At 51.8% G+C, this 15,233-nt stretch overlaps 3 protein-coding genes across 3 annotated transcripts; 2 read left to right on the forward strand and 1 right to left on the reverse strand.

The window, feature by feature from the left end:
• Positions 1-1,273: 1,273 nt before the first annotated feature.
• CGCA056_v003480 (putative MFS-type transporter) lies at positions 1,274-3,120 on the reverse strand (the record flags this gene model as incomplete). Its single annotated transcript, XM_037318737.1, has 4 exons — positions 1,274-1,696; positions 1,763-2,214; positions 2,274-2,873; positions 2,958-3,120. The coding sequence occupies 4 exons, from the start codon at positions 3,118-3,120 to the stop codon at positions 1,274-1,276; spliced, it is 1,638 nt and encodes a 545-aa protein (XP_037183288.1).
• An 889-nt stretch (positions 3,121-4,009) lies between these two features.
• CGCA056_v003481 (putative transcriptional regulatory protein) lies at positions 4,010-6,584 on the forward strand (the record flags this gene model as incomplete). Its single annotated transcript, XM_037318738.1, has 4 exons — positions 4,010-5,559; positions 5,626-5,700; positions 5,790-6,072; positions 6,120-6,584. 4 exons carry the CDS (start codon positions 4,010-4,012, stop codon positions 6,582-6,584), a joined length of 2,373 nt encoding a protein of 790 aa, XP_037183829.1.
• A 3,727-nt stretch (positions 6,585-10,311) lies between these two features.
• CGCA056_v003482 (uncharacterized protein) lies at positions 10,312-15,220 on the forward strand (the record flags this gene model as incomplete). The annotated part of the gene is made up of 4 exons (XM_037318739.1): positions 10,312-10,551; positions 10,607-12,187; positions 12,239-13,054; positions 13,112-15,220. 4 exons carry the CDS (start codon positions 10,312-10,314, stop codon positions 15,218-15,220), a joined length of 4,746 nt encoding a protein of 1,581 aa, XP_037183286.1.
• Positions 15,221-15,233: the final 13 nt, after the last annotated feature.

The raw sequence follows: 15,233 nt of genomic DNA on the forward strand, positions 1-15,233 counted from the left end.
TACCGGTTCTTCTTTCCTTCCTCGGCCTATCGGCCGCGTTCCCTCGCCCGTCCTGCTCTTCGGTTTCCATCAACGTCACAGCCGAAGCTGCCAATGTCGTCTTCGAAGATTTGCCTGATAGGAATAACGCAACCGCCGTAATTGAGTTTCTGGCTTCTTCCTTCGACGCTACCCGAACGCAGCACAGCTGGCATCAAATCAACGGAACTTTCACTATCAGAGCTACCCACTGTCGGCCACGAATAGAGTCGCCGAACTCAAAGAGCCTGCAGCTGCTAGTTCATGGCATCACATACGACAGGGCGATGTGGTCTGGCTTTGGGTTTCCTCATTACGACTGGCATACCTACGCCACTTCACTTGGATACCATCCGCTCGCAATCGACAGGCTTGGTCATGGCATCGAATCCCCTCACCCAGACCCATTCGCCGTCGTACAGGGGGCTCTACAAGTGGAAATCATCCACAACCTGGTTCATGCCGTCAGAGAAAGCCAAAGCACGCTAGGAGACTTCAACAAGATCATATATGTCGGACATTCATACGGCTCATCTCTCGGCAACATGCTTGCGCAGAAGCATCCACTCGATGTTGATGCCTTCATTCTGACGGGCTTTTCCAGAGATTTAGGCACCTCTGCCAGTGCCCTTTCCGCATACGCAAGCGCGGCGATGGTGTCTTCTAGGTTCAAGGGACACCCGTTGGGGTACCTGAATGTCGTGAACGAGAGTGATAGAACGGCTAGCTTCTATGGAGGCAGCTTTGATCCGTCTCTTGCTGCGCTGGATTACACCAGGGAGGATACCGTCACGGTCGGAGAACTCTTGTCTCCTGGCCTGCAACCAGTTGAGACAGATTATCGGGGTAACGTATTGGTGATGACGGGGGACTTGGATGTTTTGTTCTGTCCTGGTGGTCTCGATACTTGCGCGGACGCGCTGAGGGGGACGAAAAGCCTGTTTCCTAATGCGACCTTCAGCTCTGTCGTGATACCCAACACGGGACACTGTCTGACTTTGCATCGGTCGGCTCCGTTGGTCATGGAAACCGCTCACACATGGCTGCATGGTGTACAACATTGATTGGCTTAGATCTCCCACCTATGTTTCCCGAGTCGGAGCTTTGGTAGTCGGCAAAGAATGAATGTCGTTGTTCATAGTGCCGTCGTGAACATGGAAAGCTTTAGATGAGAGCGTTGCTTGCTTTGATTGCATTGTGTAGACGTCAGAAAGAGGAACACAATTGAATCAACAATCTTCCTTATTCTAAAATCCTATTGGGCCATCTCAGGCCAAAGCTTCTTCGTCGCCCACATTCGGATCCGGCTCCCGAAGAAGTACACCGGGATCGTGATAGCCCCAAGCACACCCGAAATGATTGCAAAGATATTCATCGCACCATTATATCCCGTTAGGTTGATCAGCGGCACGGTAGAATAGCTGAGCCCGAACGAGATGAAACCCCGACCAGCACAGATGACCAACAGCAGCGGCCCGGCTTTGCTCGGGAAACTGTCAATGGCGTAGGTGATTCCGATCAAGTTCGCGCCCAGGAAAGCGAAGTAGCCGACGTGGTACGGCGCTGCGATAGTCATCCAGTGCCACTGTTCCGGATGCGCGCCGGCTTGGCCGTAGAACACACATGCGGCGATTGCTGATACGATCGGGATGCTGAGGATGACGAGTCGGTACTCGGGCTACAGGATTTTGTTACTTCTTAAAATTCTGTCTGCTGGCTGGGTGAATGAGATTGGGATCCTTACCTGGAAGACGCCGTTTTTCCATGTGCTCATCTTCCGCGCCAGGATATCTGACCCGTAACCGAGGAGGGGAACCATAATGACGCAATCCAGCACTTGGACGAGCTGTACATACCCAAGCCACTCGGTCTGAAATAGGTACGGCGGAGCCATGAGAATCGTCGCAAAAGTCGATGCCTGGTAGACATAGATACCCAGGAAAGTTCCGTTGATGAGTAACATCCATACAATATTCGGAAGACACAAGGATTGGAACGTCTCCTTGTAGAAGACGAGAGTCTGACTCCAGTCGGGCTTGAAGTGAAAGATCTTCAATTCGGATCGCCAGGTTCGCTCACCGAACGCTTCGGGTTGAAGAACGTGGTTCTCGCGTGTTGTGACCTGGATGACCCTCTCCATGTCGCCAGTGTTGGTGACATTTCCTTCGTCGTCGAACTTGAGATGAACAGCGCCGCCTGCGAAACAAAAAGGTTAGGCCTCTCATCTATCACGCATGTCAAGGAAAAGAGCTTACGGTCAGCGTCTTCTGGCCTGTCATACTTGGTCTCCACCACGAAGAAAATAGCCAAGGCCAGGATAACGGCATTCATTAAAGTGACGATAATGTACCACCACTTGATACCCCACGCTGGCACTAGATAAGCTGTCGCAACGAACATACCAGCCGTGCCCACAGTCTGAACGCCAATGAACCAGGAAAGCTTCGCGCTGCGCTCGTGCAGGAAGTGGATCTCCTCGATCACGAACGGAGCCAGAGCTTCACTCTGGCCGGCTGCGATGCTGTAGAAGTTGCGGCCTGCGATATGACTGCTCAGCGAGCCGGAAAATGCACACCATATTCCCGAGACCACCATCAAGATGAGCGAGGCCAGGAAGACGGGCCGCCGGCCGAGTGTGACACATAAGGGCATAGAAAAGAGGTTTCCGATGCCCATGAAAAGTGTCGGATAGGTGAGGAGATCGGTCGCGCGGGTTGCGTCTTCAGGTGGGTACTCCTTCAGGACTGACGGGAACACGGCTCCCAGGCCGGAGGTGACCAAGACGGCAATAGCTGAGTACGAGCCAACCACAAAGATGATGAGGTATTTGTGCCATGTTGGAAGGTTTAGAGGATCTGTGTGTCTTCAAGTCAATCCTGTTCGACGTTTTGAAGCGACGATGCTTCTGTGAACATGCCATTGACAATGGGCAGATATACCTTTCGGATCCGGGCTTGGAGTTGGGATCAAGACGACTGAGCCTCCTTGAAGAAGTTGAACCGTGCCGTGCGCCTGCGCCTCCTGCGTCGCTGGTGGTTTGGTGGGTGATTCCACGGTGTCAACCCGCGGCTCATCATCTTTTGGGACGGACGGCTCCGACATCTTTAGTCACCCAGGACTTCAGCTCTCAAATCAATGAGCCAACGAGAAGACGGTACAGAAAGCCTCTGCAAAGTCTCCGAGCCTGAGGTGAGGTCGGAGGTTATGAGTCAGGGAGCACGTTTGGGCTCAATAAGGTTCTCTGTCTTCGTCTAAATACAATTACGGTAAAAGTCTATTGCCCTATCTGAACGCGCTTCATCATTCATATGCATTGCTGTTTTCTTGGAAACTGCCAGCCTTGAGTTGTTGTTGTCGTATCCATTGACACTTAGCTGCAAGCACACAATACTGCTAAAACATCGTGGCTAGCTCATCGGCTCGGCTCAGACCCATCAACTCCCGATAGTATGGGCCATTCCTCAGCCGGCAATTGGTACGGGATGCGCCTCAACGCGGGGAACTTGGCGTCGACTGTGTCCCCCACGACTGTGCTCCAATTGACCCCGTGGGGATAGTCTGGGGAAGAAGCGAGATCAACCAGTCACATCAGAGGCAATTCCCGTGAAGATCTGTCATGCCCGCATTTGCATGGATACCCCCCACCGTCGGAAAGCCCTGAGCGCTGCCGGAATGAGGGGCCGTCGGCTGGTGTTCCACATGAATCGCCGAAACGTCCGCCCTCACACACGCACACTCGCACACACAACTCTGCCCTGAGCCGCGTCCGTTGTTTCGGAACCCAAAGCCAAAAAAAGAGTGAGCCTGTCATAACGACGACGCTTCGGTATCTGCAATCTCCATTCCGCCCCAGCCGAACGCCTGCCTTATCCAGTCCTACGCTCACTCCCGATCAGCTCCCTGGCTCGGGAGCAGCAGCAGCAGCAGCGAGAGGACAACTTGCGACTCAATCCAGTCAGCGGCGCAAGTCACGCCACATCGAACAAATAATATGTCATCTTCCTACGCAAACCCCGTACCCACTCCGGGTGACTCGTCGTCATTCGTCGACCCGTCGAGCGCGGGGACGGAAAGCCAGCAAGCGAAGCGTAGGCGAATCAACTTCGCCTGCAACTACTGCCGCAACCGCAAGACGCGGTGCGACGAGCAGAAGCCGTCGTGCAGGGCCTGCATCGCCGCCGGGATCGAGTGCGTCACCACCGACCGCCGGCGTCCCGGCATCGAGGTGCAGCGGCGCGAGACGAAGCGCCGTATGTCGCGGGCGTCCACGTCGTCGCTGCCGCAGCCCGCGACCCCGGCTGGGCCCTACGCGTCTCCGCAGTCTACCAGAGGCGGCGAGATTTGCCATAGCTCGGTGGATGCTGCTATTCCCGGGCATAAGAGCTCGCCCTCTGTGGCTGATCTCAGCCATGATGAGAGCTCAAAAGACTCTCACTCCACAACGACAGGTCCAACACCGAGGACAAGGAACTCAACATCAGCACCCGCTACTCACACAGTTCCTCCTCAAGAAGAGGAAGAGCCTCATAACAGTAATGGAAAGTTCCAGGGAAAGTTACCCGTAGTACGACCAAGCCGGCACAGTACCTCGGTCGAGATCCTAGCCGACTGGTTGGATCTCGCCTCGCGCCGGCTGGGTCTGCAGCACAGAAGGGGTCTGCCACCGCCCCCGAGTAATCCACCTAGTAGCCGAATCCGCGCGCTTCTCACATCGGAGCCCTGTCGCTTCCCTCCCGCTGGATGCGCGCGCCTGTTGGCGGCCAGGTTCTTTGACGGCGTCAACATTCTTTATCCTCTACTTAACCGCGACCGGATCCAAAAGGACCTTGACTTGGCCCTGGAGTCGGGCCCGGTAGAGCTTGCCGAGACTAGAGGCGTGGCGATCCTCGCTCAGATGTACCTGATCTGGTCCATCGGGTTCTCCGCCGAACCACTTCTCGACCCCGTCGTAGATCCAAGGGAGTACCTCGATTACTGCAAGACACTGTTAGGTCACCTCGTCGTCGCCAACAACGTCGAGAACATCCGAGCAATTGTCCTGTTGTCGCTCTGTATGCACTGCTACGACGACTGCGCCGGGGCCTGGAACACGCTCAGCGTTGGCGTCTCCATGGCCATTGCCATGGGGCTGAACAAGCCGCGCACATGTCGTCGCAAGTGTCAAAACAAGAAACCAGACGCCCTCGACGACGAGGAGCGCCGAATATTCTGGCTTGCTATTTATGCCTTTGAAAAGTTCCTCTCATTCGAGATGGGCCGGTTGTCGTCGATTGACGACGAAGACTGCTACCCTGCTCAAGTGCAGGAACTTGCGACTTACACAGAAGCTGAGACATCCTCCAAAGGCAAAGCATTCGCGGTGACGGTTGATCTCGCCCGAATTCTCAGTGAGATTGGGCGAAAATCGGTCATTGTCAGCAGAAAAGAAGACGGTGTCACGGGACCTGCGCTGCAGGCTGTCATTACCGAGAAGGTTCAGACTACCGGAGAGGCACAGCTGCTCCTCACGAGATGGGGCGAATCCGTTCCCGACGAACTTCGGTACGTGCCGGACCACCCGAAACACTTCTGCATTGCATTGAACTTGAAGTTAATTGTCTGTTATAGACCAACATCAGATATTCTCATCGGCTCCAGGATATGTCCGTTTGCTTCTTTTATCTCGATGCATTACAACAACGCGTAGGTTTTCCTTATCCGGGAGTGATCTCAAAAAGAGAGGCTGATATCATGAGAATGTTACATAGTATGACTGACTCATGCCACTTCAGTCTAGTCATTCTGTCAAGGAATAGTCTCCTCATTAGCGAAGAAGCCATATCCAGCGGCGCCAACATCATTGCCAAAGGCAAGCCGTGGGACTATATGGTTCGAAACGGACCCTCGATCGCTGCCAACGCTTCGCGAAAGATGCTCCGCATACTCGTAGAGACTCTCGATTCCAAGTCAAACTCTGTGTATCCGAGTTTGCTTGTCGCTCTCCATGCTCTCGTCACACTATCAGTTCATGTGGTTACACATCCCGACTCCCGCATCTCCGCAATGGACTTCCATGTAAGTGATACCCATGTGCTAGCTTTCACCACTGACACCCTACACAGTTGATCCAAACTGCGGCGGACACAATGAAGGAGGCCTACTCTCGCCTCCGGGGCGACGCCCTCTTCAATGGCCTCTTGCACAAAATTGACACGATTCTGCAGCAGTCAACCCCTGCCACGACACGGCTAGCTGCACAACCCATCCCACCAGCAGTTCCAGCAGCATCAGCACAAGGGGGCCAAGATAATCCATGGGCAGCCCAAGGCGACGGCACAAGCCAGACCCCAAATACTTGGGCGGACAACAATAACCAAATGAAAGAGACGGGACCTACTCCCGACATGTCGGCAGCACCGATATTCAACCAGAACTACATCATCCCTGGCACTAACGACTTTGGATATGATCTCATGGGTGGCATTCCCATGCCAGGTGATGAGTGGTCGCCGAGCATGTCAGATGGAGTTGGATGGGATTGGTCGTGCTTCTCACAGCTGCTAGCTGATCAGTTTCAACCGCAATGAGTGACACGATAACGAGGACAATTTCATGTCCGCCATCATATCAATAATCCGGCTCGCACTTACTGCATGCATCAGTACTTCAGAGGCTAGATACCGACGAGCTTTGAGAGGGTGGTACAGCGCACGAGCCACCGATATGACTTCACTCACCTCTGACACCTCCAGCCATCACGCATCAAGACTCAAGGCGACAAAAAATCAAAAAAGAAATCGACGTGGGCCCGATTCGAACGGACGCTCCCGAAAGAACAAGATTTCGAGTCTTGCGCATTAGACCACTCTGCCACCACGCCCCTTGATTGATGCTGGTGTGGGTCCACAACCGACCCTAGAATCGCCTGGCGGGGAGGTGCCGGAGAGGTAGCAGGCAAGGTGGCCGAAGTGGAAGGAACACTGCACTTGTGCTTTCTGTCACAGCACCAGACGACGAGGACTTCTCCGTTGTCTAGTTGAAGGAGGTGGGCTGCAAAAACTCTGCGCATGCTTTTTGTCCAGGGCCACCTGAGCACCCAGAGGCTGAAGAACGAAGAGCGCCCAGGTTTAGACATAGTAGTTATGCCTTGCAGCGGGAAGAGCAGACATATGTCCTATTGCCCAATCTGTTGCCAACGACTTCAAAGATTCTCCTCACTCAAGCGACGTATGAACGCAAAGTCCCTCCGCAAAAAAGAAGAAAAGCCAAGACAAACCCACCGATTGCAAAGCCTCCCTGTATGTCGTCTTTCATAAGAGTGTATACCACTGAAATTACCAGGCACAACATGAAGCCTATGCATCCAAAAGCAAGGACGTACATCCCATTCAACGTTTCTTCAAACTGCACAGCCCATCCAATTGAACTGCCCTTCTTTGGACACGGGCGAAGCCGTTCTTTCATCTTCCTTGGAACTCTTCGGAGCAGAACAGGGAAGATATCAGTGTGGTTGGGGTTTTCGAAGAGATGCATCATAAGATTGGGTCCAATAGGAGGCTCTGTATCAGATTGCTCATATTCGAAGTCGCTGCCAACAGGCGAGAACGCAGAGTCGTAGACGTTGGCCAGTTCGTTGCGGAATAATTCGAACTAATCACGTTAGTATACGGACTGACTCTGATTCTCGTAAATAAGACTTCATACCTTGACAAGATCAATGGCTTTCACACTTCTCAGCCAATTCCAGCGACCTTGCGTACGATAGGTGTCATAGGATGCGCGTAGAAAGTTGAAGAATTGCTGATCTGACTCAATCGCGCATACGCCAGGCTGATGGGCTTTTGTACCCCATCTCATGTAGGGAATGCAAAGGAGGACGAATTTGTGAGTTGGAGTATCCGCCTGCTGCGGTTGAGAGCGCAATGATTGACAACTCTCGGCGGTCATACTTTTGTTTTGCTGGTCTGGTCGATGTCGAGGCAGCGCTTGTGGGATTCCACCACGTACCCAGTTCCAGAAGCTGGTAGAAGATGTCCAATGCGTTTCGATTGAGTCTGTTCTTCGTCTTCTGCTTCAATCAAAGGTAGCGCTCCTTCTTTCCATCTTCTAGATGAATATGCATCGAGGAGCATCTTCAACTTCTCGATTGCTCCATCCTGCCTTCCGACGTACCTGTCTCGAAGTCGTCTACCACAGGAGGGCTTCCATGTAAGAGAATACTTGGTATACATAACAATATAGACGTGAAGAAAACTTACGCAAGTCCATTCCATTATGTGAGCTTTTGGCGTACCCCCCGTTTCGCTGGTTCCGCATACCGTTGTCAGCTTTGCTGAGAAACGATCCAAGACATTTCGGATTCTAGCCTGATAAATTGTTAATGCTGATTTTGGGAACGAAGAGCTCTCGTCAGTGACGGTATCCCTGAGTCTTCTGTTAAGTTCTTCAATAGCCTGCCCGTGAGCCAGAAAAACCTGTCGATCGAGAAGCTCTTGAGATCCCTCGAGCCTTGCAGAAGGCATCAACGATGCTTCACCCTCACTCTCGGCGTTGCGTTCAATAGCTTCTATAAGTCTGGCGCTGACATTGCTCTCGACGAGCTTCAGAGTGATGACCAGAGTACGTTGCGTCTTTGTGTTTGCGAGTGATTCCAGATAGCTGAAATGCAACGACACGTGTCGTCTCACTATCTTCATGGCCTCCTCAAAGGACAAAGCCTGGCTTACGATCATCCGCCAAAGTAGCTTGAGATCGCCCTCGATGAGAGAAATTACTGCCAGGCCAACCAAGTCTGCACGCACAAAGATGCCGTCGTTAGCTATCACGCTCTGAGAGATGGTGGTAGATGCCATGTAAGCTTTTTAATATACCTTTTCTCGGAGACTTCGAGGGAAGATTGGTCTTCAAAGTTGGTTTGGTAATGTCTTCGTGAGATAATGAACGACCAGAATGAATGCTGTGGCTTGGTTCAACTGGATATTGCTGGCGGGCCCCTCCCGAGATTCCATGGTCAGCGGCCGGACTGGGTTCCTCGTATCCTTCGTCAAGTTCATCGGCTCGCTCTTCCTCCAGACCCTTCTGCTGCGAGGGTATGTCTTGCGATTGCCTGGAAGCTGGCAACTCCTCAGAAACACGGTGTGAACTTGCTGCTTCGAGTCGGGGGCTACGCGCTATGCCAGAGTCTGGATAGGATTCAGCAATCGACGCGGCGGTCTGTCCAGCTCTTTTTACCAGTGACGGGGAAGTGTGGTTCAGGCATGTATACCCAACAAGAATCGTTCTCTTCTGGACGAAATGACCAGGTCTGCCATAGCTCGCGCATTTGTCAATATCGTGCTCGTAGTAAAGGCACCTGCAAGCGCTGTACAGCTCGATGATCCGATAACACATGGTGATTGCTAATGGCCAAGAAGATGGGATTAAGTAGCGCCGCAATGGCGTTATGTCGCAAAGGGGGTTCAAATCAAGACTCGCTGATGCTGGTTGTAACTGGATGGAGGGATACTAGTGGGAACAGGACCTTCAACCCTGCGTTCACTTCATGACAATGTCTAGCCTTGCGTCGGATTTCGGACACGCAGTGCACACATGATTCGTTGATTTTTACTCGGTCTCCGTCTCGTTCTCACCACTCAGCGTTGGCTGCACTTATCGATAGCTGTGGGTGGGTGCATCACTGGCGGCTGGACTGCTAAAGCGTCGGAAGGGATAATCAAGTTCATAGCTGTGTAGTGCGAACATCACTTAAAGAAATTCACGACATTTATCCTGTGGCTTATCGCAGCACAGCTGAAAGCCTTCGTTACTCCCAGAGGTTTCTGCTGTCGATTACATCTTCAAAAATAAGGCGGCTGACGCCAGCTACTGCAGCCCCAGGGGCCTAGGAAGTACAGGCAGCATTTTACCAAACTGTACTCCGGCATTTACGACTTGCCGATTGCGATTCTGTGCCGCAGGTCAAACCCCGTGCCTCTGATTATGGTAGTGGATTGGACCGGTCAGCGGGTCTAATTTCAGCATGCATGTAGGATTAGGCTGCAGTCTTCGCCAGAATTGGCGACTTAGTTGCGACGTACACTAGGCTGCACTCAAACAGACAGGGAAAGATGTGGGACAAGTTCTCAGCTCTTACAAAAGATCCATTGCTCATGCCGAGGTTTCCCTTCATGAGGTCTTAAATATCGGAGTCCAGGTGCAATTCAGCTTCCCCAGTACCCATGCTCCCTGTTTTCCATCACCAACCAAGAACACGGAATGAGGAACCATCAGCAGCCGAATTTGCCCCAGAGCAGAACAGCCAAGGGAGGTTTATCGATGGATAAGATATGGGCTGAAGCCGCTGCATCATTTGAAAGCATCTGTGGAGAGTCATTGAAGCGAGGTGAAGTCAAGAGTTTTGAGGACGTTCAGAGAAGAATTGAGAAAACTTGCGAGAGGGCTTCAGGTTCCGAGTCAAAGCCAGAAGACAAGTGGGACACTGCGAAAACGGTCGGACTCAAGTCGTTGCAATATTTGAAGTTGCTCGTTGGAGCTGCGGCCCAAGCTTCATCTCTGGTGCGTTTTGAAATGCATCACCTGTTCAACATTGACTAACTGGCAAATTCCGTAGATCCCCATCCCTCCTGTGGCAGCAAGCATCACTACAACAGCGCTTTCCTTCGTATTTGACATCCCTCAAACCATCAAGGGCTACAACAACGCCATTGATAGCGTCTTCAGCGAAGTTTCTTCAGCACTATCTCAATTTCAGATTTACCGATCTGTGGAAAATCTCGATCCGTTGCTGATTGAACAAATCCACCTAGTTTTGGTTAGTTTCGTCAAGATCTGCGCTTATGTCGTCAAGTATCGTCAGAATCGCAAACGCGACCGCTTCTGGGAGCAGACCAAGTTCATCTTTGGTGAGAACTCGGCTTTGAAAGACGAGATGACCGAGTTCAAGGGGCTTCTCCAGGGTCAACGCGACGTTGAAGGCACCGTGACGCTTGCTGTGGTTGCAGAAACGAGAAAGGACATGGCCGTTGCACTCGAGAAGATTGTCGTTTTCGGAAAGATCGCCGAGGAAACGCATCAGACGGTGCAAGAGACGCAGAGGGGCGTGCAGTCTCTGAATGACGACTCAGATCGCACCAAGACTCTGACCAAGATTCGCGATATTCTAGGTGTGCCATTGACGGTTCACCTTGACACGACAACCACGCAGACATGCGTCGACCTCGCAAACAAGTGTCTCGACAACACCGGTTCATGGATCTGGAAACACAATGCATACCTCTCCTGGACTGCGGGTAAAGAGAGAGACGTGCTTATCGTCTCTGGTCCTCCATCCTCTGGCAAGACGTCAGCTTGCGCTCTAATCACCAAGCGTCTGGAGGAGCAAAAGGACCGCACCTACGTCGCGCATTACTTCTTTCCACCGAGTGCCAGGAAGTCGGATGACAACAAGAACTCCGTGCAGTCTGCTTTGAAGTACATGGCTTTTCAAATTGCTCGGGTCGATGCCACGGTACTGAAGACGTTGGACAAAGCCTGCGACACAAAGCCGGCAGTCTTTCGCTCCTCGACAAGCTCGGATCTGGTTGATCTGTGGAAGGAACTCAACATTGGGGCGGCTGGTTCGGGAGCCACATACTATTTTGTGTTTGACGGCGTTGAGAACCTACCTGACGCACAAGCTGGGATGCTGCTGGACTTTGCTTCCGACTTTCAGCTGGAGCAAGAGTTAGCTGGGCGAGTGCGTCTCCTGATCAGCGGCACGAAAAGCTTGTTTGACAAGAACGCGAATGTCAGCGGAGCGCTTCGAATTGACATGGAAAAGCACAATCAGGACGACATGCGCATCCTCATTCAGGATACGCTCAACAAAAATGGAATGCTGCAAAGCACGAAGCCGAACTCGGAACAGGAAAGGGCAAAGGCAAAGATTCTCGAGAAGATACCTCCGAAGGTTGACGGAAAGTACTCACTCTTGCGCTTTGAGTTGGACAGGTTGATGCGACAACTGAGCAAGCGGACTGCAATTCAGGAGCTCGACGAAATGCTTGATCAGACAATGAGCAGCTTGGAAGCCGCTATCAAAGACCTGGAGCGCTCCTTGACCGCAGATGAGATTTCAGAGCTCAACGAGTTGCTGAAATGGGTCATGTACAGCCATGATTACATGTCTTTAGCACAGCTTGAGGCCGCCATGGTAAGTTTGTTCGTGTACGAAGTAAGACGCATCGACTTATGCGAATCATAGGTTTTGACATCCGAGATCGCTTCACTGACGTCCCTTGAGTACGTCATTCGGACCAAATACTCGGCTATACTGAGCATTGAAGATGAATATTACGTTTATCTCCAGGACGGAGTGGAGGAATATTTGCAGAAGGTTGACACCTCTTCCGGACAATCGCAGCAGTCAACGGGAGGATCGACCATCAGTATGACCATTTCCATCAACAATGTCGACCAAGAGCTTTGTGGAAATTTCCTGTGGGACCTTGCGGACATGGCAATTCGAAACAAGTTCAAGTTCGACTTCGACGGCGAAGCTTTCAATCCAGCCCATATCAGCAAGAGGCCTCTTGCCGTTGACGAGCTCGAAGCAAACTACACCATTGTCACTCAGGCTTTCAAGTACTTGAGCAACGAGCCTACGGATGGGACACAGAATGTTGGCCGTTATGTTGTTGAATTCTTACCGTACCACCTGAATCGCGTTCGCGAGCTCGAAGATGAGGACAAGGGAATGCTAAGAGATGATCAGCGTTCAGAAATTGGCCAGGGTCTGTATAAAATCTTCAGAGACGACACAGTCTTTCAACGCCACATCAAAATCTGGCAGGATATTGAGTGGTCTGTGGACGAGATGAGAGCCATACAAACGTGGCTTATGGACTCCGCAGCGGTGCGAAAGGTGGATAGGAAATGGCGTACGGCTGTCCAGAGGGCTTCCAGTCCTATTACGGGCTATTTGAATGAACTGGTCAAGACGGTGTTGCGGGGCCTCTTGAGACAGAGGAGCTGGCAAATGCACAACGCTTCAAAATGGCTGAAACGCTTTATGGAACTGGTAAGTAATCCGCAACTAGCCAATCTCCATTCAGATCTGTGTATTGACGTAAGTCAGGACCAAGTTCAACCCGCGCCGTCCCCAATATCTCCAGACGATTCAAACGAGGAGAAATACGAAGTAGACTCATACATTGCTTCTCTTGAGGTTAATCTTGACTGGGAAACCACAAATAAATGGTGTCAAGATGTACTGGGTCTACCAGACACTGATCTGGACTCTCTGTGGTATGAGGGTCTGGCCAAGGCCGCATCGGCAAAGACTGACTATGAGGCGGCAATTTCGCTATACAAGCGAGCTATCGAATGCGATAATCCGAGCTGGCTGTGCTACCGTGAGCTTGGGGTGGTATATGACTGCCTAGACTTGCAAGCGGACGCCATCACACAGCTTGAGATTGCTCTAGACAGAGCAGCGCAGGACAACGCTCACCCCGAGGGAAACAACGCGGAAATTGTCACAATGCATATCATGCTGGCGGGAATTGCTGCCAAGATAGACAATGTGCGTCAAGCGGCGGACCACTATTCAATCGCTTGTGAAAGTGAGGAAACATCACAAGTCATATGTGGCCAAATAGGTCTTCTCCAGGCGACCTTGAGTCTCTCTGGCCCTGCAGAAGTCATACAGGTGTTGGAGAAGATCTTTTCGAAGACTGACCAAGAGTTGGCATTTGAGTTTTTCAGATCGGTGATGCTTGAGGATGGCTACGATTCCCTTATCTGGGGCGTGTTCCGCTCAGCCAAGGAGGAGCCAGGTCTTCTCAAGAAGATCGTGAAATCGATGGAGTCCGCCACGGCGATTCTTCACCGGAGGGATACCAATAAGATGCCCAGTATACAATACGTCGACGACGAAATCAGAGGCATGTTGTTGTATTACCAAGGTGTAGGAGCTTACAACTTTGGGGTCTCGACTGATGGCACAGATCCGACAGAAGAGGCCATACGGCTTTGGACGGAAAGCAGAGACTTTCTCAAGAGATGCGGCGGACCAAGCGCGCTCAGGGCACGTTCCAAAGCTACATCGGCACTCTCGAATCACTATTTTGAGAAGTTGATGGACGAGGGGTTGCAACATGACCACATGAAGGTATTAACCAAAATGGCGAAAGATGACTCTGAGTTTACAAACATCGATATGGAATCTATTGGACTTTTGGGGGCTCTCTACGCGCGGAACAGCGACAAGGAAAGAGCCCGAGAGGTTCTTCGACATCGAGTCAAGGAAGCTTTGCAAATTCTTTCGGACGACATTCCCGAGAACGACTACGTGGGTTTCGATATTCTCTTCCAGAATTTCTTACATTGCCAGGATGTGGAAGACGCTTCCATCGCCTTATCTCTCCTTATTCCACCGGACACCGTCACTGTTGCCCTGCAATTTAGCCCTGAGGACTTGGAAGAGGTCAGGCCAGAGAACAGGCAGCGGGTGTTGAAGGTAGTTACCACTTTGGCGCAGGACATCATCGAGGCTACAAGGGCTCAGGTTCCGGATCTCTTCAAACAGTACCAACGCCTCGATGCTGCTCAAGCTTACTTCGAGGATCTTGTTGCTACAGCTGAGAGCAAGAATAACGACAAGGACCACGGCAATGTCGAGACAGAGAACGCAGCCGATGGCAAAACTAAACCTACGCCCAACGGAGATGTGGCCACTCTCCACGCGCATTCTTTGCTTCGAAGCAGGCTGTTTGACCCTGAGATTGAGATCTACATGACGAACGTACAATGGGGCGCTAGTTGCGATGGTAGCGGTCTCGATGGAAAGAAATGCACCAATTTGGTGAACCGAGACCAGGATTTCTTTCACTGCACGCACTGTTCCAATCAGGTCTTTTGCGGAGAGTGTCTCGCTCGATTGCGCGATCCTGACTCTGATTCAGTGGTCGTCTGCAGCCCAAAACATCAGTGGTTACGTATTCCCCCCCAAGGAGACAGCTTCTATTTTGGGGATTTGGCCAAGAGAGTCCGAAAGCCTTCGGTGAAGGTCATGGAAGGTGACGACAAGGTGTTCATAATAACTCCTGCTGGTTATGAGGAGTGGATCTCAGTACAGGCTTGGCAAGAAGGGTTAGTGAAGGAATGGAAGATATCACAGGAGGAGTTGAAAGGCGATGGAGGACTGCGACCCCCGCTTCCACCCCCGCTGGAGGGGGATGATTAGATGTTGGAGTAAT

This window comes from Colletotrichum aenigma, assembly GCF_013390185.1.
Source record: "Colletotrichum aenigma strain Cg56 chromosome Unknown KSG_Cg56_contig02, whole genome shotgun sequence".
In the NCBI taxonomy this organism is placed as follows: Eukaryota; Fungi; Ascomycota; class Sordariomycetes; order Glomerellales; family Glomerellaceae; genus Colletotrichum; species Colletotrichum aenigma.